This window comes from Oncorhynchus mykiss, chromosome 23 (genome assembly GCF_013265735.2).
Source record: "Oncorhynchus mykiss isolate Arlee chromosome 23, USDA_OmykA_1.1, whole genome shotgun sequence".
NCBI lineage: Eukaryota > Metazoa > Chordata > Actinopteri > Salmoniformes > Salmonidae > Oncorhynchus > Oncorhynchus mykiss.
This window is the reverse complement of record NC_048587.1, coordinates 40,531,894-40,557,887: the sequence shown is the minus strand read 5'-3', so window position 1 is coordinate 40,557,887 and position 25,994 is coordinate 40,531,894. Positions and strand designations below refer to the sequence as shown.

Sequence of the window (25,994 nt, the reverse complement as noted above, 5' to 3'; positions counted from 1 at the left end):
AGCCACTGTACCTGCCTATTAGACTGTTATGTTAGCTCACGAACGTGAGAACAGTAGTAGCTAATATACCCGAGCAGTTTATAAATAATTTAGCTAGTCTCGTTCATTCTACATAACAGTATTCTTTCGTGAAATTCGAGTTCCTTCGAGTTTCCCAGCCATAGCCTGCCAAGGCTACATGCCTGTGATTGAAATCAACACAGGTAGGCATAATGTTATTGTTTTCAAATATGTATTGGCACTGGCAGTATTATTATTATCAAAACTAAATAGACACTATAACTTAGACACTGTACATCACAGGATATGGTCAGATGATAAGTTGACTTTATTCAGAGTGTGAAAATATTTATTCAAAAACAATGAGGACTCGGTATGATGTGGTTCTTTACCGTCTTATGTGGACAGTGGCTTCACTCTTGTCGTATATTCACTCATGTGATCTTCTCTTGTCACTTTTCCGAACGATTTTCCAACATTACTTCAGTCAAATTCTGATCAAATAAAATAAAATATCCCAAAATATAAATGTACATTTTTACCTGTCGTATTGGGACTTTTAGTTGGAAGGTTGAAACCAAACATAATGTTTATTAACAGCAACCTAATTCTGCAATCTTCTTTTAAACAGTGATTAAACATAGGCAGTGTCAACCCGGTCTCAGAGCATTTTGTATTATTCTGTACGTAAATCCGTCATACTCAATTTAGTATGACATGTTACATTTCGTATGGTATGTATTCATTTGTGTATGTCCATTATCCATTTGTATATGTGACAAATTGCAATTCGTATAATATGTTACAAATTATGTGGCTAACGTTAGCTAGGCTAGAAGTTAGGGTTAAGAGTTAAGGTTAGGAGTTAGGCAAGGGTTAGCTAATATGCTAAGTAGTTGCAATGGAGCTAAAAAGTAGTAAGTAGTCAGCAAATTAGCTAAAATGCTAAAGTTGTCCATGATGAGATTTAAACACAAAACCTTTGAGTTGCTATACATTTGCGTTATACACCAACCCGACCAAAAGTAAAAACCCAACCCGACCAAAAGTAATGGTGATGGACTGCGCTATTAGTATGCATAGGAGGCCTACAATATTGAAGTGCTATTCTGAACAGTTTTAAATCAATGTACAGGTAACTGCCAAAATAATGAATACACCTGAGTAAATGAAGTGTTTGCTTCCACACAGGTGTGGTTCCTGAGTTAATTAGGAAATGAACTTCCAATCATGCTTAGGGTCATGTATAAAAATGCTGGGCAGGCCATTATTTTGGCTACCATGGCTATGCTCCCATCCAAAGGGCACGAGTGGTCACAATGTAAACCTTATGCCATGGCCATCACAGTCACCAGATCTCAACCCAAATGAACACACATGGGAGATTTTGGAGCAGCACCTGAGACAGCATTTTCCACGACCATCAACAAAACACCAAATTATGGAATTTCTTATAAAGAATGGTGTTGCATCCCTCCAATAGAGTTCCAGACTCTTGTAGACTATGCCATGGTGCATTGAAGCTGATGTGGCTCATGGTGGTCCAACGTCCTATTAAGACGCTTTATGTTGATGTTTCCTTTATTTTGGCAGTTACCTGTAGCTATACTGTTTGTCATTGTTAAAGTGTGTAAAATCTATGTAGCCTAACAATGGTTCTTAGGATAGGCCTAAGGCAGGGTCAAGACCTAACCTTGGCACTTCCGGTCACGGATGTCACAAGAATTAGGTTGTGTTGCATGCATCAACCAATGGTTGCGTACCACATCATCGACTGCGCCGTCGGGCACCAGATTGCTATGACATACGATTTGGTAATGTTGCGTTTGTGACAAGTTGGAAGGTGGTATTTACCACATACGACTGTGAAGCATCCACTTGAACGCCCCTCTAACTCGTAATTACTGATGGGAAACTCGTCTATCATCCTTGCGCGCCAACCTCTCCCACATGCTGAACTCTGATGTAACGTACTAAGGAAATGGCCTCTAAAAGCATTTTCAGCAGTTAAATGTAACAAAACATTCTTTATAAAAAACGATGTATTAATATGGTTTTTGAACACGTATTTGTTTACTAGCATGATAGCTGTAATTTTAGTTTATGGTTGCAGCAGCTTGTTGAAAATAAAGGAGAGACGCACACTAGGAGCTCAGATGCAAAAATGTAATATCCAACGTTTCGACAGGCAAGCTGTCTTCATCAGGGTATAATCACAAACACCGAAGGGTGACTCGTTGATATAGTGTCAAAAGACACACAGGTGTCTGTAATCATGGCCAAGTGTGGCCTAATATCATTAGTTAATTCTCAAATATTAAAATGGCCTACAAAGAACAGCATACAAAAAACAGATGGATAGCATACGATCATAGATTCATTTTACACAAGCTTACAATTACAATGGCAAAAGTCACAATAATCACAAGAATGGATTCAGATCAAAGTTTACGTTGAGACCGAAGGGAGCAAGGGTTTTTAAATTAAAGATCCAGGCAGCCTCTCGTCATAAACCCATACAAGATTACTTTGAATATAGCCAAAGGGAGCGTGATAAGATCATTGTTTCGGAGTCCCTTTTTTGACATGCCGGAAGGTAATTCTGACCTCGAAATAACTGTTACATTTATCTAAGCGCCAGATGAGAACGCATCTACACATAGTCACTCTTAGTGATTATGTGCGTCAAGGCACTATTCCACGGGGACTCGTGGCAAAAATAACGATAATTGGGACAGCCCGCAGATGATTTATGTGAGCGCTGGTGTGCCATCCTGAACAAATGCTCTATTGATTTAATTACATTAATTGTTGACCAGTTGAAAAATGATTTTATTGAAATGGTTAACACGATTAAAGACAAGCGCACAGCTCTACAAATAGCTGTTAATGATGATGGCATATTCAATGAACTGATAAACTAACCAAGCACTCCGAGACAAGTGGTCTACAGAAATAAAGGAACATAAAATCAATTCAACCAAGACAAAAAAGACAAGGCCGAGGATAAAGTAAACTTCTGGAGAAACCCTGACAAAGGAGGTTCCTCCTCTCCATGGCAGACGCAGGAGGAATGACGCTTACTTCGATCCACCCCCGTCTGACCAACACTCTACAACCAGCGCCTCATCGGCTTCCAGTGGCAGTTTTTTATTCAACGAGAGACTGGGCCGACCGAAGGGCGGAGGTGGCCGCAGGCACGCTCATCGACGAGATGCCGCACCCGACGGGGTAAGAAGAAACGACTTTCAGAGGCATAGGGGACCATTCACACGGTCCCAGAACACACAGGACTGAGTGTCTTTAATGTATCAAGCAAGATATTGAGCCTTGCCCATGTCTCCTTGCTTCGTAAAGGACACCAGCAGTATGATCTCTATCATTGAATCTCTTGATCCTCTCCCTGAGAATACCTTGTTAGTTACTTTTGATGTTGAGTCGTTATACACAAATATATTCCACACGAGGGTGGTATTGAAGCTATGGAACATTTTCTTCTGCAACGTGACCCTAATTAACTACCTTCCAGTGCCTGCATTATAACATTGGCTGAAATAGTACTCACACACAACTACTATGTTTCTAAATGGTTTATTTATTCAGACGAAGGGTACTGCTATGGGATCCCCCATGGCTCATAACTATGCTAATTTGTATGTGGGTCACATGGAGAAAGTCTATTTTCAATCCTCTCAAATGTTTTCTTGCCTAACATCATTATTTGGAATCGTTATATTGATATTTTTTTTCTATGGAGGGGTGGTGCAAAACAGCTCCAGGCATTTTATGCTTTTCTTAACTCCTGTTCTGATCATTTGAGATTTACTATGCAAACTGATTTAATGTGTATCAGATTTCTTGATCTTGTGTGAAAAATAATGTTCTATACACTGATCTTTACAGGAAACCTACTGATCGTAACTGTTTGTTGAGAGCTGACAGTTGACACCCACTTCCCTTGAAAAATAGTTTGCCCTACAGCCAATTCTGTCTAATCAAAAGAATTTGCAAAAATCATTCAGGTTTCGACAGAAATATGGCTGAGACGCAAAGAAGATTCAAGGAGAGGGGGTACAAAAATGATCAGATTAATATTGCCATTGAAAACAAAACGAGACATGACCTTTTTCAAGGTCAGTCTCTCAAAAAGACACATTCTTGTGTTCTAACTACCAGCTATTCAAAGTGCTCTGAAAAAATTAAGGGAATTGTTCACAAACATTGGCACATTCTAAAATCCGATGATAATCTCTAATGTGTTTTCGGACCTTCCCTTGGTCGTATTTTCATGGGGCAGAGATCAATTGATACACTCGGATTTACCACCCCAATATATTCCTGAACGGATTTACCTTTTTTTGTATGCTGTTCTTTATATGCCATTTTAATATTTGAGAATTAACCAATGATATTAGGCCACACTTGGCCATGATTACATACACCTGTGTGTCTTGACACTATATAAACGAGTCATACCGCAGTGTTTGTGATTATACCCTGATGAAGACAGCTTGCCTGTCGAAACGTTGGATATTACATTTTTGCATCTGAGCTCCTAGTGTGCGGCTCTCCTTTATTTTCCTCATCTAAATAGGTGTGCGTTTCTTTTTCTTCTAGATTGCAGCAGCTTGTTTGCCATGAGCCAATCTGCGTTTCTCAACGTGCATCCAACTGGTATTTACCGCTTCACACACTGATAATTACTACCTTCCCACATGGTTATCAATGCAGCATTAGCTGATACGTAAAATACCTATCCAGGCGTTGTAAGATCTGGCATGCATCAGCAACGTCTGATCAGGGGAACACGACCACCTGGCTGGCTTTCGCTAAATCCACAGCCAGCTGTGAATACTTACAGATTAACACCTGCGCCATCATTTTGGAGGAAACAGGTGGCGGTCATAGCCTTAATATATAGACAACTCTAGTGCCCAAAAGCCTGTTTTAGCATGGGCAGTGCTATTGAGGACTTTCACAATTTTGAAGTAGTCAACTGGTTGGGACTTCCTTTGAGTTAAGGCATGATCACATAATTCCATCCAGGTCATCAGGAGGAATCAGGCAATGAATTATACTTGTGAGGAAACATTCTATAACTGTAGGTGGCAGTACATTTTCAACCTTGGCTTTATACCTGTTCAAACAACACACTCCAGGTGGCAGTATGCACCCTTTCAGTCTGCTTACCAACTCATAGAAGTAGTAGAAGAATAAACTGTACTACTTCAAAATTAAGATGGCCTCAATGGCGCTGCCCATGTGCTCACAGAGGGCATAATGGGACAGATACAAAGAAGAGTCCTTGGAGGTTAGTGCTATCCAGGGTCCGTGTGATGTCCCTACCTTAATCCTTACCATAACCATTTTAAATGTCAACTTCAATGGGTAGGGAAGTCCTAAGGATCCCAGGTTGCAAGGACCTTGACTATCTCTATGGTGGTGGCGCAGTCTCCTTCATACATGCACCTAATCAGAGCACACAAGCAATTATTTCAAATGGAACAATATGCTCACAGTACAAAATCACATTATTACCCACTATTTTCTGCAATTCATGGAGCCACCACCATGTTACAGTTTAATAGCTGATTAATTATATCAAAGATCATGTATATACTGACAAGACACATGTCGCTCCGCACTAACAATGGGAGTAGTCCACAAAGCTCACGGCGGACTGTCTAGCTCCTGCCTATTCTTTCTTTCTTTCTTTGGATTGATAAATACATCTAATTTTTCACATCCTTTTTTGAATATTCGATGAGGGTTATTGACGTCAACTGCCTGTATTTAATGGAGAGAGATGTGGTGGTGTAAAGTACTACTTAATCACCCTGTCGTCTCAGATTTTGAAATGACGCTTTACAGCCAAAGCAATCTTTTTTTGGTATCTGTACTTTACTATTTATATTTTTGACAACTTTTACTTCACTACATTCCTAAAGAAAATAATGTACTTTTTACTTCATACATTTTCACTGACACCCAAAAGTACTCGTTACATTTTGAATGCTTAGCAGGACAGGAAAATTGTCCAATTCACGCACTTATCAAGACAACACATGGTCATCCCTTCTGCCTCTGATCTGGCGGACTAACTAAACACAAATGCATCTTTTGTAAATTATGTCTGAGTGTTGGAGTTTTCCTCTGGCTATTCATTTTAAAAACAAGAAAAATGGTGCCAACTGCTTTGCAGAAGAAGGAATTTGAAATTATTCATACTTTTACTTTTGATACTTCTTTAATTTATTTTCGGCAACAGACATATACAGCAAAATGTGGACCCAGAGGATATCACTTGAAAGTATTAATTAAAACCATTATTTCCAAAGTGATCCTCTGGGGAAAAACAATAACACATAATGATTAAAAGACCATACAAAATTACACAACCATACATTCATTTATATTGACATCCTAAAAAGTGACACTATGCACTGCACTTATCCCTAACCTTAAAAATCAAACATATTAATTTCACAATAAAACAATTTATTAATTGCACATCATTCCGATCCTTCAAATACGCCTGACCAGCAGTAGGGGGCACAAGGAGCATTGGAGTGGTTTCCCTGACAACAACCTTATCCAAATGGCAAACTTAAGTATATTATAACGACCCTGAGTTTATAAGACACTGCCGCACGAGCATGCTTTTGCGGCACAGTCGATAGCACGCTGGACCTCGGGCTAGAAGGTTGAGGGTTCGAGACCTGCTCCCTGCTGTTTCATTACAATATCTAGAACCAAATACTTTAAAACTTTTACTCAAGTAGTATTTTACTGGGTAACTTTTACTTGTAACTTTCTATTGAGATATCTATACTTTTACTCTAGTATGACAATTGGGTACTTTTTTCACCACTGGAGAGATGCTACTAGCGTCATCCCATGAATATGCATAGCCATCTCGAGATCAATATAAACTCCAATATAAAGTGTTTTTTCCCCCAAAAGTTGCCCGGGATGTCACGTCAACTACTTAAATCAGTACAACATAAGCATTACAAAACGTATATTCAATCAAATAAACCTCACGTAGCAAATAAGCCATTAATTTTTTTAAATGACGAAATTCGGTCGACACATTGACCCGCATAGAAAAAAATCCTTGCTTGGTGGGCGAAACAACTAAAAAACGCCACCTGCTGAAATGAGTCCGAATTTCAGACGAATTGGGCTTCTCTCTTCAGCTCTCATTGCATTCAAGTCAACAGTCAACTTCCCACAGGTTTTCTCTGAATACATTTTCTGCAAGCAAAGGCTATATACAGACTTAGCATTTCAGGGCTATTCCAATAATTATAATTCTGAATGTGTGTTAACAAGTTGTGAATGCGGGTTTAAGTAGCCTACTACAGTAGCTGGCGAAGGAGAAATACAGACCATCTAATGTAGCTTTTGGTACTATTTCCTGTGTTGAATGCATTTCCTCTATGTATAATCATATTTGGAATTTGGATGTACTAATTTTCTAAGTGATTGTGTGTTAAATAGCTAATTATTGTCAAGAAAGGTTGAGGGAAGAGGAATGGCTGTCGGTGTGGTCATGAGGTGGGAGTAAGATGGAGGACATGGATAAAAAGGAGACAAGTGGAACATGTTTTGAGTGAATATGGAGTGGTGGATCACACAGATCTTTTGGAAGAGCTACAGAAGGAACTTGAACATGACGAGAGTGAGGGTGAATTAACTGCGGTGGCAGCTTCGGTGAAGACCGCTGAGTTTGAGCCTCATCTTGATGATGACAAAGATATTCCTGGCCCAGTGGGAGTGGGATTTTTTTACCTTATGGATCTGATTCCTAGATGTGAGGTACCCATGGTGATGGCAATCAGAGGTGTCCAATGAGAGAAAGGCAGGTTGAGGTTGCCAGGATCAGAGTAGTCCACAAAGGTGTCCTATGCTGAGGTAGTGAAGAGAGTAGTAGAGGAAGATGGGTCCAGGGTGAGGGCTCTTAAGAGGATCCCTATGAGTAGGCCGAGGCCAATAGAGTGATCGGAATAACCTGTGCTTCGTTAAGGTTGTTTTTGTTTGGTGCTCTTGGCCATGGTTGTCAAGTACTGCAGGAATGACATGTAAATCAGAGAGGATAGATGTGGTGGCAGCTGCAGAGAAGTACTTGGGTGTACAAGATGTTTTGAACAGGATCAGATGGGGCCAAAGTAATGGAATAGTTTTGAGGTTTTAATGGGTGCAGGGTTAGTTGGTCATTTGTATTTGTATTTTTTTCACAAAGTGTAATGAATTCATACTGTACTACAGATTAGTAGGCTGATACACTGCCAATACAGTAGGTGGCGGTAGGCACCTAAAACATTTGAAGAAAAAGAAGAGCTGGCGGAACAATAGCACTGCCCGGAACCTATGATTATGGTCCTCGTATCAAGGGGGAGACGATAAACCGCCGGACCATGCTTTTCTTATGTTTTGTAATGTACAATCCAAGGTTGTGTGGGAGCTGAATTTACTTGGTGAGTTATTAACACTATCATCTAACGTTACCTATCGTATTGACTTTGGGCAGTATCAACACTAAACGAGACCTTGGCGGCATGAGCAGGTACGATTTATATGTAGTTTGTAGCTACCAAAGCAACTTACCCGTAGCTAGCTACATTAGCCTGCGCATGTTTACTAATGAATAATTGTTTCCTATGGATTTTTTTTTAGAAACGAACAGTAGTTAGCTATAGTAGTTATATGTTATATTGTGTAGCTAAATTAGCGAGATTATAATATTAAGGGGTTTCTCAATGCTCTTTCACATCGGCTGTGTTGAGAATATTCTGGCCAACCATGTCTGTCTTTATTTTCACAGCTCAAGAGGTAACGTTACTCTACTGTTATGTCTTGTTAGCTAGCAGATTGTAACTGCTAATGATGCTCCATTAGCCTTACATGATAAGTACCGTTTGGCGTAGCACTGAATTTTCGACCAACCTTAACTTTGTGATAACTTCGTTCTCGATTCGGTCAAACACGTATCTTCTAACATGTATGTCCCTCTCCAGTTGCAGGTTTTTCGTTTGAATTCAGAAAATGCTCCGTTATTAAATACGTACTATACAGAAATCGCTCCTCCTTTTCCTGGTTGTTAAAATTCGAATAATTCCCATAATTTCAGTTTGTGACAGCAAGCAAGTAGTGTATAGTGTAGGGAATCATTTTACCATCTAAACCACTGTGAAATGTATTTTCCATAACCAAAAATGCAGTGGTGTAAAGTACTAAAGTAAAAAATACTTTAAAGTACTACTTAAGTCGGGGGGGGGGGGGGGGGGGGGGGTGTGTGTGTGTGTGTGTGTGTATATCTGTACTTTATATTACTATTTATATTTTTGACAGCTTTTACTTTACTACATTCCTAAAGAAAATTATGTACGTTTTACTCCATATATTTTCCCTGACACCCACAAGTACTTGTCTAATTAGTCTTTCACTATTGTCTAATTCGCGCATTTATAAAGAGAACATTCCTGGTCATCCCTACTGCCTCTGATCTGGCAGACTCACTAAACACATGCTTCGTTTGTAAATGATGTCTGAGTGTTGAACTGCGCTCCTGGCTACCCGTAAATATATATATAAAAAAACAAGAATCGTGTCGTCTAGTTTGCTTAATGTAACACATTTTAAATGATTTATACTTTTGATACTTAAGTACATTTTAAACCAAATACTTTTAGACTTTTACACAAGTAGTATTTTACTAGGTTACTTTTACTTTAGTTATTTTCTTTTTCAAGGTATCTTTACTTTTACTGCAATTTTTTTTATTTTCAGCTTTTTGAAGCTGGTGTACCAAACTGAAAGTAAAACATGCAAAAACGAAAGTTATGAACGGGAAGTATAGAAGTAATGCACATAGAACATATACCGCTTCTTAGACTTGCTTTCAATATGAGTGACAGATCTATAATGCACATTTGTATGTGAATATGGCTGGGTCCCCCAAAAAGTAACATATTGCAGCTTTTAAAGAAATCAATGTTTTGTTCCATGAACTAATCCAACCTTGTACTCCATCTTGTCTATTTTAACTCTTCCCTCATTAATTGAGACAGTTGTGTCATGGCATTCAGCACTTTGGTGTGGACACACCTGTCTCAGTCATTGGGCTAGTTTTAGTGGTGAATGCAACAGACTGTTGATGACACAGGATGTTGTTAGTACCTTAATTGGGGAGAACGGGCTTGTGGTAATGACTGGAAATACCTCAAACACAGCTATTCCATTTGCTCCATTCCAGCCGTTATAGAGCTATTCTCTCCTCAGCAGCCTCCTGTGGTTGATGAAAGTCTAAGAGTGAAGTCGGGGGAGGTGCATCTGTAACAGCCGAAAGTCGGACACTGATGTGGATTTCCACCCGCAAGGTTCAGTGCAACATGACAGTGTTTATAAAAGTTGTCTCCAACCCCCATATCACACACTCACAAACTGAAAATGTGTGTCTGTTGAACATAAATTGGTGAGAGACCATTATATTACATTCATTTCTACATATCCACTGAATACATGAATTGCGGCAGAGTTGGTTCCTGTTTGTCATGTCTTTGGTCATGTTCGCATCAAAAACACCTTAATGATTGATTGACAATAGAGCCTCCCACAATGCAGGCGATGAATGTTTATCCCCATAATGCAACACACTTTAAAAGGCCGACTTGACAACTGAAAAGCTTGAACGCCCAATGAAAGAAGATATATAAATAGTTTAAATATACATTTATAAATAGGCAAGATGGCAGCATACACATTGTTGGATTACTTCATGGAGCAAAAAAACAAACCATTTATTTTAATAACTGAGCTTTTTCTAAATTCAAACAAACCACCTGCAACTGAACACTGATATTTTAGAAGATATGTTTGGGCGAATCGAGAACGAAGATCGTATCGCCAACTTAAGCCTGTGGAGAATTCTGTGCTACGCAAAACAGTACTTATCCTGTAAGGGCTAATGGAGCATCACATTAGCTAACAGACTGTCTTACTAGCTAGCGAAGGGTTTTGCTTCCTTGCTTTACCAAATATGTTTTATAAATTCTGTTTTTATCTGTATTTTTACCAGTGACAGGTTATTGTAGTGCAGTGAACCGGCATTAGCTACAGTTGAAGTCAGAAGTTTACATACACCTTAGCCAAATACATTTAAACTCAGTTTTTCACAATTCCTGACATTTAATCCTTGTAAAAATTTCCTGTTTTAGGTAATTTAGGGTCACCACTTTATTTTAAGAATGTGAAATGTCAGAATAATAGTAGAGAAATATTTCAGCTTTCATCACATTCACAGTGGGTCAGAGGTTTACATACATACTCAATTAGTATTTGGTAACATTGCCTTTTAAGTTGTTTAACTTGGGTCAAACGTTTCGGTGACTTTTGGCCCATTCCTCCTTACAGAGCTAGTGTAGGTTTGTAGGCCTCCTTGCTCACACGCTTTTTCAGTTGAGGTCAGGGCTTTGTGATGGCCACTCCCATACCTTGACTTTGTTGTCCTTAAGTCTTTTTTTTTGACAACTTTGGAAGTATGCTTGGAGTCATTGTCCATTTGGAAGACCCATTTGTGACCAAGCTTTAATTTCCTGACTGATGTCTTGATGTTGCTTCAAAATATCCACATAATTTTCCTCCCTCATGATGTCATCTATTTTGTGAAGTGCACCAGTCCCTCCTGCAGCAAAGCACCCCCACAACAGGATGCTGCCACCCCCGTGCTTCGCGGTTGGGATGGTGTTCTTCGGCTTGCAAGCTTCCCCTTTTTCCTACAAACATAATGATGGTCGTTATGGCCAAACAGATCTATTTGTGTTTCAACAGACCAGAGGACATTTCTCCATGTGCAGTTGCAAACCGTAGTCTGGCTTTTTTGGAGCAGTGGCTTCCTTGTTGAGCGGCCTATCAGGTTATGACGATATAGGACTCGTTTTACTGTGGATATACAGTGCCTTGCGAAAGTATTCGGCCTCCTTGAACTTTGCGACCTTTTGCCACATTTCAGGCTTCAAACATAAAGATATAAAACTGTATTTTTTTGTGAGGAATCAACAAGTGGGACACAATCATGAAGTGGAACGACATTTATTGGATATTTCAAACTTTTTTAACAAATCAAAAACTGAAAAATTGGGCGTGCAAAATTATTCAGCCCCCTCAAGTTAATACTTTGTAGCGCCACCTTTTTCTGCGATTACAGCTGTAAGTCGCTTGGGGTATGTCTATCAGTTTTGCACATCGAGAGACTGAAATTTTTTCCCATTCCTCCTTGCAAAACAGCTCGAGCTCAGTGAGGTTGGATGGAGAGCATTTGTGAACAGCAGTTTTCAGTTCTTTCCACAGATTCTCGATTGGATTCAGGTCTGGACTTTGACTTGGCCATTCTAACACCTGGATATGTTTATTTTTGAACCATTCCATTGTAGATTTTGCTTTATGTTTTGGATCATTGTCTTGTTGGAAGACAAATCTCCGTCCCAGTCTCAGGTCTTTTGCAGACTCCATCAGGTTTTCTTCCAGAATGGTCCTGTATTTGGCTCCATCCATCTTCCCATCAATTTTAACCATCTTCCCTGTCCCTGCTGAAGAAAAGCAGGCCCAAACCATGATGCTGCCACCACCATGTTTGACAGTGGGGATGGTGTGTTCATCTGTGTTGCTTTTACGCCAAACATAACGTTTTGCATTGTTGCCAAAAAGTTCAATTTTGGTTTCATCTGACCAGAGCACCTTCTTCCACATGTTTGGTGTGTCTCCCAGGTGGCTTGTGGCAAACTTTAAACGACACTTTTTATGGATATCTTTAAGAAATGGCTTTCTTCTTGCCACTCTTCCATAAAGGCCAGATTTGTGCAATATACGACTGATTGTTGTCCTATGGACAGAGTCTCCCACCTCAGCTGTAGATCTCTGCAGTTCATCCAGAGTGATCATGGGCCTCTTGGCTGCATCTCTGATCAGTCTTCTCCTTGTATGAGCTGAAAGTTGAGGGACAGCCAGGTCTTGGTAGATTTGCAGTGGTCTGATACTCCTTCCATTTCAATATTATCGCTTGCACAGTGCTCCTTGGGATGTTTAAAGCTTGGGAAATCTTTTTGTATCCAAATCCGGCTTTAAACTTCTTCACAACAGTATCTCGGACCTGCCTGGTGTGTTCCTTGTTCTTCATGATGCTCTCTGCGCTTTTAACGGACCTCTGAGACTATCACAGTGCAGGTGCATTTATACGGAGACTTGATTACACACAGGTGGATTGTATTTATCATCATTAGTCATTTAGGTCAACATTGGATCATTCAGAGATCCTCACTGAACTTCTGGAGAGAGTTTGCTGCACTGAAAGTAAAGGGGCTGAATAATTTTGCACGCCCAATTTTTCAGTTTTTTATTTGTTAAAAAAGTTTGAAATATCCAATAAATGTCGTTCCACTTCATGATTGTGTCCCACTTGTTGTTGATTCTTCACAAAAAAATACAGTTTTATATCTTTATGTTTGAAGCCTGAAATGTGGCAAAAGGTCGCAAAGTTCAAGGGGGCCGAATACTTTTGCAAGGCACTGTAGATACTTTTGTACCTGTTTCCTCCAGCATCTTCACAAGGTCCATTGCTGTTGTTCTGGGATTGATTTACAATTTTCACACCAAAGCACGTACATTTCTAGGAGACAGAATGTGTCTCCTTCCTGAGCGTTATGATGGCTGCATGGTCCCATGGTGTTTATACTTTCATGCTATTGTTTGTGGAGATTAACGTGGTACCGTCAGGCATTTGGAAATTGCTCCCAAGGATGAACCAGACTTAAAACCAGAGGTTGGTTTCTTTTGACTTTCACATGTCAAGCAGAGGCACTGAGTTTGAAGGTACACCTCCAATTGACTCAAATGATGTCAATTAGCCTATCATAAGCTTCTAAAGCCATTACATAATTTTCTTGAATTGTCCAAGCTGTTTAAAGGCAGTCAACTTAGTGTATGTAAACCTCTGACTCACTGGAATTGTGATACTGTGAAGTTAAATAATCTGTCTATAAACAGTTTTTGGATAAATTACTTGTGTCATGCAAAATGTGATGTCCTAACCGACTTGCCAAAACTATAGTTAACAAGAAATTTGTGGAGTGGTTGAAAAATGTGTTTTAATGACTCCAACCTGAGTGTATGTAAACTTCCGACTTCAACTGTAGCTAGACTTGTTGTTATGCCTTAACACTGCTGAAGTGGTGCTGTCAGTTTAGCCCAATCGATCCCTGAACCTATCAGTTATCAACATGAAAGTTTAGTTAGTTCAGAAACATTCACGTTAACACATTTCAATGTTTTCACACCCAGGTGAACCCAGATAGGAGCAGCATCTGACTCGACTGAAGCTTGAACTTATAAACCCACTGCAGTCATGCTACTCCCCATCCTTGTCCGTGAGTCCCTATGCTGCTCAAAGAACTCTGTCTTACGGACATCCTCAAACATACAGACCTGTATCAGGGGTCTTCAGGGCAAGGGAGCCAGGGGCCTCCACAGCTACGCCCAGTGGTTCCTCTGTAGGAGGCTTCCCTCACGCCTCAACACCCAAATACGGGGGGCCAAGAGTTGGAAGAGCCAGACCAAGCAGCAGGAGGATGAGTGGAGGAAGAGGAACAAGACGGTGCTGACGTATATCGCTGCTGCGGGGGTGGGGATGATCGGCATGTCCTACGCTGCTGTACCCCTCTACAGACTCTACTGCCAGGTAGGAGCAGAATCATATATTTAGAGAGTATGGACATTAAAGTTTCTGCATTATGTATTTACATGACACTGTAATTCAAAATGTCGTCCATGTTAAACTATATGGCTCTGGGACGGGTAGGAGAGCAGAGATGGACCCAGAGAGACATACAATGTTTGATACAGTAGTACTGCCACTTGAAGATTTTTAATGTTTTATTTGTGGAGGTAGATATAGTAGCACATCTCAAATTGCTGGTTTGCTTACAAGTCATTATAGAAGCTTTCATTAAATCTGGAACTAAGTATTACAAGAAGACCTGAAAATAGTGGGTGAAAGATGGATGGATTTATTAGATAGCTGAGTGTCTCATCTGTTGTGTGTCTGTCTCTAGGCGTCCGGTCTGGGTGGGACGGCGGTGGCAGGTCACGATGCAGAGCAGGTGGAGACGATGACGCCGGTGATGGACCGCATCATTAAGATCACCTTCAACGCTGACACACACGCCAGCATGCAGTGGAACTTCCGCCCGCAGCAGTCTGAGATATACGTAAGACATGCTTAATATAGTGCTCACTCGCTCTCCCTCCACACACACCCAGTAAGGAGGATACATTAGAAGACTGACAATTAAACCATTACTTTTAGCAGAAAACAAATCCTTATTGTGTGTTTTAGTTATCTTATTATTATTATGTTTTTTTGAACAGGGACAATGAACAACAAAACATAACTTTCAGTACACTTGAGAAAAGATACGTTGTACCAGATTTAGCCAACAGCTAATATCCATCGGCAGTCCCCAGGCAGGTGAACAAGAAAAACATATGGACATATAGATGCGTTTCCACAATTAAGTCAAGACATTGGTCACAAGTATGTTTGTGTTGTTACAATAGGTATTTTATGTGTGTTACAATATAGGTATTTATTGCGTATGTTGTGTTCCAGGTGGTTCCAGGAGAGACTGCCCTGGCCTTCTACAGAGCCAAGAACCCTACAGACAAACCTGTTATTGGGATCTCCACCTACAACGTTGTGCCCTTTGAGGCTGGACAGTACTTCAACAAGATACAGGTACTGATGAACATGTAGTCCATGTCATTTATTTTATTTAAAAAAATATATATATATATTTCACCTTTATTTAACCAGGTAGGCTAGTTGAGAACAAGTTCTCATTTACAACTGCGACCTGGCCAAGATAAAGCAAAGCAGTTCGACACATACAACAACACAGTTACACATGGGATAAACAAACATACGATCAATAATACAGTAGAAAATATATATACAGTGTGTGCAGATGAGGTAAGATAAGGGAGGTAAGGCAATAAATAGGCCATGGTAGCGAAGTAATTACAATATACCAATTAAACACTGGAGTGAATAGATGTGCAGAAGATGAATGTGCGAGTAACGATACTGGGGTGCAAAGCAGCAAGATAAATAAATACAGTATTGGGATGAGGTAGTTGGATGGGCTATGTACAGGTGCAGTGATCTATGAGCTGCTCTGATAGCTGGTGCTTAAAGCTAGTGAGGGAGATATGAGTCTCCAGCTTCAGTGATTTTTGCAGTTCGTTCCAGTCATTGGCAGAGAACTGGAAGGAAAGGCGGCCAAAAGAGGAATTTGCTTTGGGGGTGACCAGTGCGATATACCTGCTGGAGCGCGTGCTGCTATGGTGACCGGTGAGCTGAGATAAGGCGGGGCTTTACCTAGCAAAGACTTGTAGATGACCTGGAGCCAGTGGGTCTGGCGACGAATATGTAGCGTGGGCCAGCGGACTAGAGCATAAAGGTCGCAGTGGTATAAGGTGCTTTAGTAACAAAATGGATGGCACTGTGATAAACTGCATCCAGTTTGCTGAGTAGAGTATTGTCATCTACAAAATAGCTTCCATCGCCAAAGTCGAGGGTCGGTAGGATAGTCAGTTTTACTAGGTTAAGTTTGGCGGCGTGAGTGAAGGAGGCTTTGTTGCGGAATAGAAAGCCGACTCTAGATTTTATTTTAGATTGGAGATGTTTGATATGAGTCTGGAAGGAGAGTTTACAGTCTAGCCAGACACCTAGGTACTTATAGATGTCCACATATTCTAGGTCGGAACCATCCAGGGTGGTGATGCTAGTCAGGCGTGCGGGTGCAGGCAGCGAACGGTTGAAAAGCATGCATTTGGTTTTACTGGTGTTTAAGAGCAGTTTGAGGCCACGGAAGGAGTGTTGTATGCACCTCTTCATTGATTGTCAGTCTGCAATACTTTTTTGGGTAAGCACTGCAGCTCACATCAGTGTTGAGACAGGTCTCGCTTTAGGTGGTCTTGAACACAACACTGACTCACACACAGCTTCATATACATTATTTAGTTTGTTGTGGGGACTCCTGACCTAAATTGAACCTCTGATATTTACCTCGATATCGAATCTCTTCTCCCCTCCCAGTGTTTCTGTTTTGAGGAGCAGCGGTTGAACCCTAAAGAGGAAGTGGACATGCCCGTGTTCTTTTACATCGACCCTGAGTTTGACGAGGACCCACGTATGGCCCGTGTCGACACCATCACACTCTCATACACCTTCTTCGAGGCCAAGGAGGGACAGAAACTACCCCTCCCCGGATATAGTCCGATTTCCCTACACAGCTGAAGATTGGCCTCATACTATTTATTGTTCTCCTCAGAGATGCTGAGTTAGTCCAATATATACAGGCATTCAATCCATATCGTGGATCTACAGGATGTTACACAAAATGTTAAGGTGTGTGTATTAGACACAGATGATTGCTGTAATAGTCATTCATCCCTGAATCTGATAATGCAAAGATAATATACGAAAATGATAATGTACAGAGAAGGGGTTATGTAAAAATGTTGTCCATGTGATGACACTTATCAAGTGTCTTTAAGACTGTACAGTGTTCTTCAATCAAATAAATTATGATTTGAGCTATGAGGACTAATCAGACTGTTCTACCCCCCCCCCCATTTAAAAACTTCTTGTGACTCTCAAACTCGGATCCGGGAGCGTAATCATAGCCTCAAACTAATTAGCATAATGCCGTGGACATAAATCTTCCTATTCATGAAAATCACAAATTAAATATATTGAGACACAGCTTAGCCTTTTGTTAATCACACTGTCATCTCAGATTTTCAAAATATGCTTTACAGCCAACGCTAGACAAGCATTTGTGTAAGTTTATCATGGCATATTGCTATGCTAGGCTCTGCTAACAGCAGGCAACATTTTCACGAAAATAAGAAAAGCAATGAAATTAAATCATTTACCTTTGAAGAACTTCGGATGTTTTCACTCAGGAGACTCCCAGTTAGATAGCAGATGTTCCTTTTTTCCAAAAATATTATTTTTGTAGGCGAAATAGCTCTGTTTGTTCTTCACGTTTGGCTGAGAAATCGACCGGAAAATGCAGTCACTACAACGCTGAACTTTTTTCCAAATTAGCTCCATAATATCGACAGAAACATGGCAAACGTTGTTAAGAATCAATCCAAGGTGTTTTTCACATATCTATTCGATAAAATATCCACCGGGACAATTGGTTTCTCATAAGAAGCGATTGGAAAAATGGCTACTTGTGTACTTTATGCAAGATTTTCTGCGGGAGCCATCATGTGACCACTTGATCAATGTAGTCCCTTACGGCTATTCTTCAACATAAATGCGTAAAAAGATGTCACAATGCTGTAGACACCTTGGGGAATACGTAGAAAGCGTAAGCTCATTCGTAGCCCAGTCACAGCCATATAAGGAGTCATTGGCATGAAGTGGTTTCAAAAAATGCGGCACTTCCTGATTGGATTTTTATCTGGGTTTCGCCTGTAACATCAGTTCTGTTGCACTCACAGACAATATCTTTGCAGTTTTGGAAACGTCAGAGTGTTTTCTATCCAAAGCTGTCAATTATATGCATAGTCGAGCATCTTTTCGTGACAAAATATCTTGTTTAAAACGGGAACTTTTTTTATCCAAAAATGAAAATACTGCCCCTAGAGTCGCAACAGGATTTATTAAGGGTCAATTTATCCCTCAACCTTGTAAATGCCTTTTGTGTTTGTATTGCTGCAATTTCACCACTAGAGGTTATCACTAATCATTATGGATGCGTATATCTGCCGAATGATACATCAATATGTTTGCCATTTTCCCATTTACCTGCTCATAATCTGACAATTCAAAGACAAATGTGTTGTTCTCTGAGAACTTTCATTTGAGAATTTCCCCACAATCTCTTAAAGTTTTCCTTTTCAATTGCTACCATGTTTGTGCTTATTCTTTCTTTTAGAAACATTTCATTTTGGGCCTGTCGATATAACAATTTACATTTGTAAAGTGCTTTTCATCATACAGGAATAATCTGTGTGTTTTTTAAAAAAGAAAAAAAAAACCTATAGGGTACCAGTCAAGTTTGGACAACTCTTGAATGAGTAGTTTTTTTTCTTACACCAGCTTGATTAAGATCCCAAACTCCTCCTGTGTTCTCTGGCCACCTATGATTTTCAACCCTGGATGAGAAACAAGAGACCGAAGTAAGGGTAACACTTTACACTACCGGTCAAAAATTTTAGAACACCTCATTCAAAGGTTTTTATTTTTACTATTTTCTACATTGTAGAATAATAGAGGACATCAAAACTATGTAATAACACACATGGAATCTTGTAGTGAACACTTTTTTGGTTATCTCAATTTAAAACAGCACCTCCAGCCTCTCACTGATCTCTTCATGTTCCCTGGAGAGATCGACCATCTGCTTCTGAACCTTAGCCCTGGCATCACGCTCAGCCTCAATTTCCTCCTCCAGCTCCTCAATATGGGCCTAGAACAGGGGCAGGAGCAGGGGGGGGATGAATACTACAATAGTCAAAAACACCATCTTTTACAATGTTAAGCAGCATAAGCAAGAAGCATCATCTTTCAAGCAACTGAGCCACCAGGAAAAATGTGTGCTACCTGATGAAATGTTCGTTTTTTTTTTCAGGAAATTATTCAGGTGTGCTTTCCTGTACTTGAGTTTAGATCCCATACTGTACCTGGAGTTCCTAGATCTCTTTCTGGAGCTGAGCTCCCAGAGACTGCTCATCCTCAATATTGCTGTGGCCTTGGTCAGAATGTTGACTTTGTCCTTCTCTCCTTGCCAGTCATCCAGTGTCTGCTTGTGGGACTCTTGGAAGGCTTTCTTCTCCTTGGACAGCTTGGCAGCACTCCTCTGTCAGGTGTCTGGAACAATATACACTGCTCAAAAAAATAAAGGGAACACTTAAACAACACAATGTAACTCCAAGTCAATCACACTTCTGTGAAATCAAACTGTCCACTTAGGAAGCAACACTGACTGACAAATTTCACATGCTGTTGTGCAAATGGAATAGACAACAGGTGGAAATTATAGGCAATTAGCAAGACACCCCCAATAAAGGAGTGGTTCTGCAGGTGGTGACCACAAACCACTTCTCAGTTCCTATGCTTCCTGGCTGATGTTTTGGTCACTTTTGAATGCTGGCGGTGCTTTCACTCTAGTGGTAGCATGAGACGGAGTCTACAACCCACACAAGTGGCTCAGGTAGTGCAGCTCATCCAGGATGGCACATCAATGCGAGCTGTGGCAAGAAGGTTTGCTGTGTCTGTCAGCGTAGTGTCCAGAGCATGGAGGCGCTACCAGGAGACAGGCCAGTACATCAGGAGATGGAGGAGCTGGAGGAGGCCAACAACCCAGCAGCAGGACTGCTACCTCCGCCTTTGTGCAAGGAGGAGCACTGCCAGAGCCCTGCAAAATGACCTCCAGCAGGCCACAAATGTGCATGTGTCTGCTCAAACGGTCAGAAACAGACTCCATGAGGGTGGTATTAGGGCCCGACGTCCACAGGTGGGGGTTGTACTTACAGCCCAACACCGTGCAGGACGTTTGGCATTTGCCAGAGAACACCAAGATTGGCAAATTCACCACTGGCGCCCAGTGCTCTTCACAGATGAAAGCAGGTTCACACTGAGCACATGTGACGAGTCTGGAGATGCCGTGGAGAACGTTCTGCTGCCTGCAACATCCTCCAGCATGACCGGTTTGGCGGTGGGTCAGTCATGGTGTGGGGTGGCATTTATTTTGGTGACTGCACCATGTGCTCGCCAGAGGTAGCCTGACTGCCATTAGGTACCGAGATGAGATCCTCAGACCCCTTGTGAGACCATATGCTGGTGCAGTTGGCCCTGGGTTCCTCCTAATGCAAGACAATGCTAGACCTCATGTGGCTGGAGTGTGTCCTGGAGTGTGTCAGCAGTTCGTGCAAGAGGAAGGCATTGATGCTATGGACTGGCCCGCCCGTTCCTCAGACCTGAATCCAATTGAGCACATCTGGGACATCATGTCTCGCTCCATCTACCAACGCCTCGTTGCACCACAGACTGTCCAGGAGTTGGCGGATGCTTTAGAACAGGTCTGGGAGGAGATCCCTCAGGAGACCATCCGCCACCTCATCAGGAGCATGCCCAGGCGTTGTAGGGAGGACATACAGGCACGTGGAGGCCACACACACTACTGAGCCTCATTTTGACTTGTTTTAAGGAAATTACATCAAAGTTGGATCAGCCTGTAGTGTGGTTTTCCACTTTAATTTTGAGTGTGACTCCAAATCCAGACCTCCATGGGTTGATAAATTTGATTTCCATTGATAATTTGTGTGATTTTGTGGTCAGCACATTCAACTATGTAAAGAAACAAGTATTTAATAAAAATAGTTCAATTATTCAGATCTAGGATGTATTATTTTAGTGTTCCCTTTATTTTTTTGAGCAGTGTACTTTTCAAACACAACCAATTTCCAGAGTTGGCTCTTTGGTACTTTTGTAGATTTGACCCATTTTATACATATAAATTGACAATGTAGATCTTTAACCAAACACAGACCTCCTTTGGGATTGCACATTAGAAAATCACCAGCAGACGGAGTCAAATAAATTGTGGTGGTGCTAATAACATTTATCATAACTTTGATTTACTGGTAGAGTAAATTGTTCCAAACAACAGCTGAATCAAAAAGGGTACTATTGAGATAACATTTGTAATGTTTAATAAATTACTGTGAATTTTTTCATTTCACAATGTTGACACTCCATATTTGAGCACAAACTATAAGAAGTATAATGACAGCAAGAAGTTGTCTGTATCATGTATGGTTTACGGATCATAAAATCTTACATGGGGGTGTGGAAAGGGGTCTAAAATGTCCAATTTCATCAGGATTAAAAATGGTTTGTGATTCAAATGTAAAAAGCATGTCAAACATCCTTCCTCCCAATTAAGTTACTATGTCAGAATTGCCAGAACAATCTGACATACCAAAAATATTTTCGGCCTGTGCTGGCGTGGAATTGCTCAATAATAAGGCGGGCAGATCTGGTTCCACCTTAGAGTATGGTTGTGGATAGCTGGAGGAGACCTGCTGAAAGGATTTGCAAATCACATTTTATTGGCCACATACACATGGTTAGCAGATGTTAATGCGAGTGTAGCGAAATGCTTGTGCATCTAGTTCTGACCGTGCAGTAATATCTAACAAGTAATCTAACAATTTCACAACAACTACCTTATACACACAAGTGTAAAGGAATTAATTAGAATGTGTACATATAAATATATGGCCGAACGGCATAGGCAAGATGCAGTAGATGGTATAGAGTACAGTATATACATATGAGATGAGTAATGTAGGGTATGTAAACAATATATAAAGTGGCATAGTTTAAAGTGACTAGTGATACATTTATTACATCCAATTTTTTTATTATTAAAGTGGCTAGAGATTTTAGTCAGTATGTTGGCAGCAGCCACTCAATATTAGTGATGGCTGTTTAACAGTCTGATGGCCTTGAGATATAAGTTGTTTTTCAGTCTCTCTGTCCCAGTTTTGATGCAGCTGTACTGACCTCGCCTTCTGGATGACAGCGGGGTGAACAGGCAATGGCTTGGGTGGTTGTTGTCCTTGATGATCTTTTTGGCCTTCCTGTGACATCGGGTGGTGTAGGTGTCTGGAGGGCAGGTAGTTTGCCCCCGGTGATGCGTTGTGCAGACCTCACTACCCTCTGGAGAGCCTTACGGTTGTGGGCGGAGCAGTTGCCGTACCAGGTGGTGATACAGCCCGACAGAATGCTCTCGATTGTGCATCTGTAAAAGTTGGTGAGTGTTTTTGGTGACAAGTCAAATTTCTTCAGCCTCCTGAGGTTGAAGAGGCACTGTTGTGCCTTCTTCACCACGCTATCTGTGTGGGTGGCCAATTTCAGTTTGTCCGTGATGTGTACACCGAGGAACTTACATTTTTCAATCTTCTCCACTACTGTCCCGTCGATGTGGATAGGGGGGTGCTCCCTCTGCTGTTTCCTGAAGTCCACGATTATCTCCTTTGTTTTGTTGACGTTGAGTGTGGTTATTTTCCTGACACCACACACTATTTGTGCAACCTCTGACTAACTATTGCATGGGGCATATCTCTAGTCTAGCAATAGATACTGTTGTTTTGGCTGTATGGCATCATTGAATGAGATTGCCAATAGTTAGCTAAGATATCAGTTAGCTAACAATTTACAGTAACAGCAGTTCATTTTTTAAGTCAATACACTATCATTGTTGTGCTTAAAAGGTGACAGACAATGGTTTTCTTTATACAACAGCTAATAACATCATAAAATTATCTGCAATAATATTTTGGTCAGAGTAGATTTTGTATTCTATATATAACACTAAGAGAGGCATAGCCATCTAATTACTAGGCATTGTGAAAATTCCATAATCTGAAAAGGTTCAAAATGATCTGATTTAGTGTCCAATAAAGAACGCATATTTTGGCCAATGGGTAAAATAATATGTTAATTGTGTAGATACTCCTTTAATAAAACAAATGGTCCAAATGGTATGTTTCTATCATCATGCATTCAAACATTATTTGAGTTATTTGCCCTTGTGGGGATGGCCAAGATTAGGGTGACGAAATCAATGGATCACCGTTGGACTCGTCATCTTTCTTCTTGAATCCGGAGGACATACAACAATATAGGGGTAAAATAGTTTTGATAACATAAAATGTGATCAGATGTTTCATCGTTGAGAAATGAGCAGAATGTAAACCAAGTTTCACCTAGTTCCATCTTCTCTCACTACCCGCGACTTGACTTCCTTTCACTACCATATTTTGTGGTGAGAAAACGTTCTAAAGGGATGCTTCAGCTTTATATCCCCTGTTATGTGTCTGAGTTACCCCTTCCAAGCACATTAGGGCTAGTTAACATTCGCTAGCTAGCTAACCAGTACATTTAGCAGAAAGGGTCTAGTTATATGGTAGCATTTAGCTAACCAGGATTACCATAGCTGTATAATTTTAATGTTGTAGTTAGCCACGTTTTGGTTAGTTAGTTTTGCAGCATCAATGGCTGTCTAGCTAGCTAGCAAGCTAACTATTGTTTACTTATTGGAAAACAATAGCTAGATATTTCTGTTAAGTTTATTAGCTAGCCAACTAACTAGCTAACATAATTGTTTACATGTGTATCATCCAATATTTTCTTAACTCAAAATTTAAGCTAGCTAGTTTTGGCTGTTTTGAACTGCAACCTAATCACATTGGGAATTCATTGGCTATAACTAGTATTTTTGCCTAATAATGATGTCATTCTTGCGTTCTACGGTCAGAAAATGACATCTTCACCAAAAAGTAGAAAATACTAAATTAGCATTATTATTAAGTGTACATTTTTTTATAGAGACATTTGCCTGTTACCTAGAAATGGAGAAATCTTACCTTGGCACTGTATAAGCGTTTAACCCCACCTACATGTTAACATTGACATGTCAAGTTGTTTTTTGGTTTACATGCAACAACAAAAAACGAGATTAAAAAAACTTCATTTTCCCCCTATCTTGTTTTTGCATATTAACCAAAAAACAACTTTATATTTCAATTTTCACATGTGGGTGGGGTTAAATGTGGATGCCTGTCATTGGCCAAATGCACAGCCAACACTTCTGGTCCCTCCAAAATAGCAGTTCACCTTTTTAATTCTATTAATCTACTATCTATTAATTAATCTATTATTGCCAAGATCAGGTGATATTTCTCCATTTCTATTTTATATTTAAGCAAACATCTGGAGAAATTAATGCATTTTATTAATCAATCACAGACCAATATTTTGGAGAGATTGGCTACAGATGGGAGTTTGGACCATGTCTGGTTTGTTTAAAGATTGTTAAATGATGGAGCTGAGTAAATTGAAGAATAAGACCGGCTCGACCAACCATTTTAGAATCATTCCGATTGTTTAGGCAGTCACGTCGGAGATAGAACCATTACATTTAAACAGGATTTGAACAATTTATAAAACCATAGAGTTACACCTGGTAGTGAGGGTGTATAAATTCTTAAACAAAAAAAACAAGGGGACTTCTATAATTTTAGCCAGTAGTTTGGAAAATAGCCCTCATGAGCCAAAACTGGACCCCGAAAATGGTGTACAATTGTGTACTACGTCATCCAGTTCGTATGACATGTAACACCCTGCAAAAAAAAATGTAAATCCTGAAATTCTTATGTTACAAATTCGAATTAGTACAATAAGTTACGAATGTGTAAGTGCTTAAGATCCCGTTCAATTTTCTTAAGGGGAAAATGGGGTAAAGATTTGAAGATTAATATACAAGAAATTGAATGGGATTTTTTTTTTTAGAAAGGGCAGAGTCCAAAACACAAATTGTTTAGTATAATATAATGAATAGATCTTACTGGTCTCCCTCTAAAATGCACAAGGCAAAAATGACAACCGACAGCAAATGTTGGAGATGTAAATCAGATGACGCTGGCCTTGTTCATATCGCCATTGTCCTCATGGTGAAATCCCTGAGCCATGTTTGGACTCACCTTGTTGTGCTGTTCTCACTTGAACAGGAAGGTGGCGCGGCGGTCCATCGTGGGCAAATTTTGCCATCAAACTTTGTCATCAGTCTGGCATTCTCTGGATTTATGAACAGTGAAAAAAACAAGGTCAAATGACAACTTTAGTGATCTTTAGGTCGGAGCTCTAGAAAGAGGCCCGAGTTCCCAACTTGGAATTCCGAGTTGGAAGACCGTTAAAAACATATTTTCCCCGTCAGAGCTAGTTTTTTCAGCGTTCCTTGTCTGGAACTCACTGAAGTCTGAGATTTTCCAGTTCCAAGTTTCCAGTTGTTTTGAAAGCGGCAGAAGTCATGCTGGGTTGACAGCATGGCCAATGTTGAATGTTTATCCTT

General features: G+C 40.3%; 1 protein-coding gene and 1 long non-coding RNA gene across 7 annotated transcripts; one reads left to right on the top strand and one right to left on the bottom strand.

The window, feature by feature from the left end:
- The first annotated feature begins 3,119 nt into the window (after positions 1 to 3,119).
- LOC110502764 (cytochrome c oxidase assembly protein COX11, mitochondrial) lies at positions 3,120 to 17,656 on the top strand. Of its 5 annotated transcripts, none has more exons than XM_021581035.2 (5): positions 3,120 to 3,231; positions 14,338 to 14,734; positions 15,108 to 15,263; positions 15,665 to 15,790; positions 17,153 to 17,656. In XM_021581035.2, exons 2-5 carry the CDS (start codon positions 14,402 to 14,404, stop codon positions 17,351 to 17,353), a joined length of 816 nt encoding a protein of 271 aa, XP_021436710.2. In that variant the 5' UTR covers positions 3,120 to 3,231; positions 14,338 to 14,401; the 3' UTR covers positions 17,354 to 17,656. The 5 variants fall into 5 exon arrangements, with proteins under 5 accessions (XP_021436710.2, XP_021436706.2, XP_021436708.2 ...); XM_021581031.2 differs by lacking the exon at positions 3,120 to 3,231 and adding an exon at positions 8,328 to 8,480; XM_021581033.2 differs by lacking the exon at positions 3,120 to 3,231 and adding an exon at positions 8,400 to 8,569.
- Positions 17,657 to 18,587: 931 nt separating this feature from the next.
- On the bottom strand, positions 18,588 to 24,639 carry LOC110502763. 2 transcript variants are annotated; one of them, XR_005039191.1, is made up of 4 exons: positions 24,511 to 24,627; positions 19,759 to 19,960; positions 19,428 to 19,544; positions 18,588 to 19,230 (listed from the first exon to the last, which is right to left on the bottom strand). It is a non-coding gene; the product is annotated as an uncharacterized LOC110502763 (long non-coding RNA). The 2 variants fall into 2 exon arrangements; XR_002470370.2 differs by lacking the exon at positions 18,588 to 19,230 and having other exon boundaries at positions 19,280 to 19,544; positions 24,511 to 24,639.
- Between the last annotated feature and the right edge of the window lie 1,355 nt (positions 24,640 to 25,994).

Coding starts and splice junctions, on each gene's coding strand:
- LOC110502764 (XM_021581035.2), top strand. CDS start 14,402: ATGCTACTCCCCATCCTTGTCCGTGAGTCCCTATGCTGCTCAAAGAAC. Junction 14,735..15,107: donor TCTACAGACTCTACTGCCAG/GTAGGAGCAGAA, acceptor GTCTGTCTCTAG/GCGTCCGGTCTGGGTGGGAC. Junction 15,791..17,152: donor AGTACTTCAACAAGATACAG/GTACTGATGAAC, acceptor CTCCCCTCCCAG/TGTTTCTGTTTTGAGGAGCA.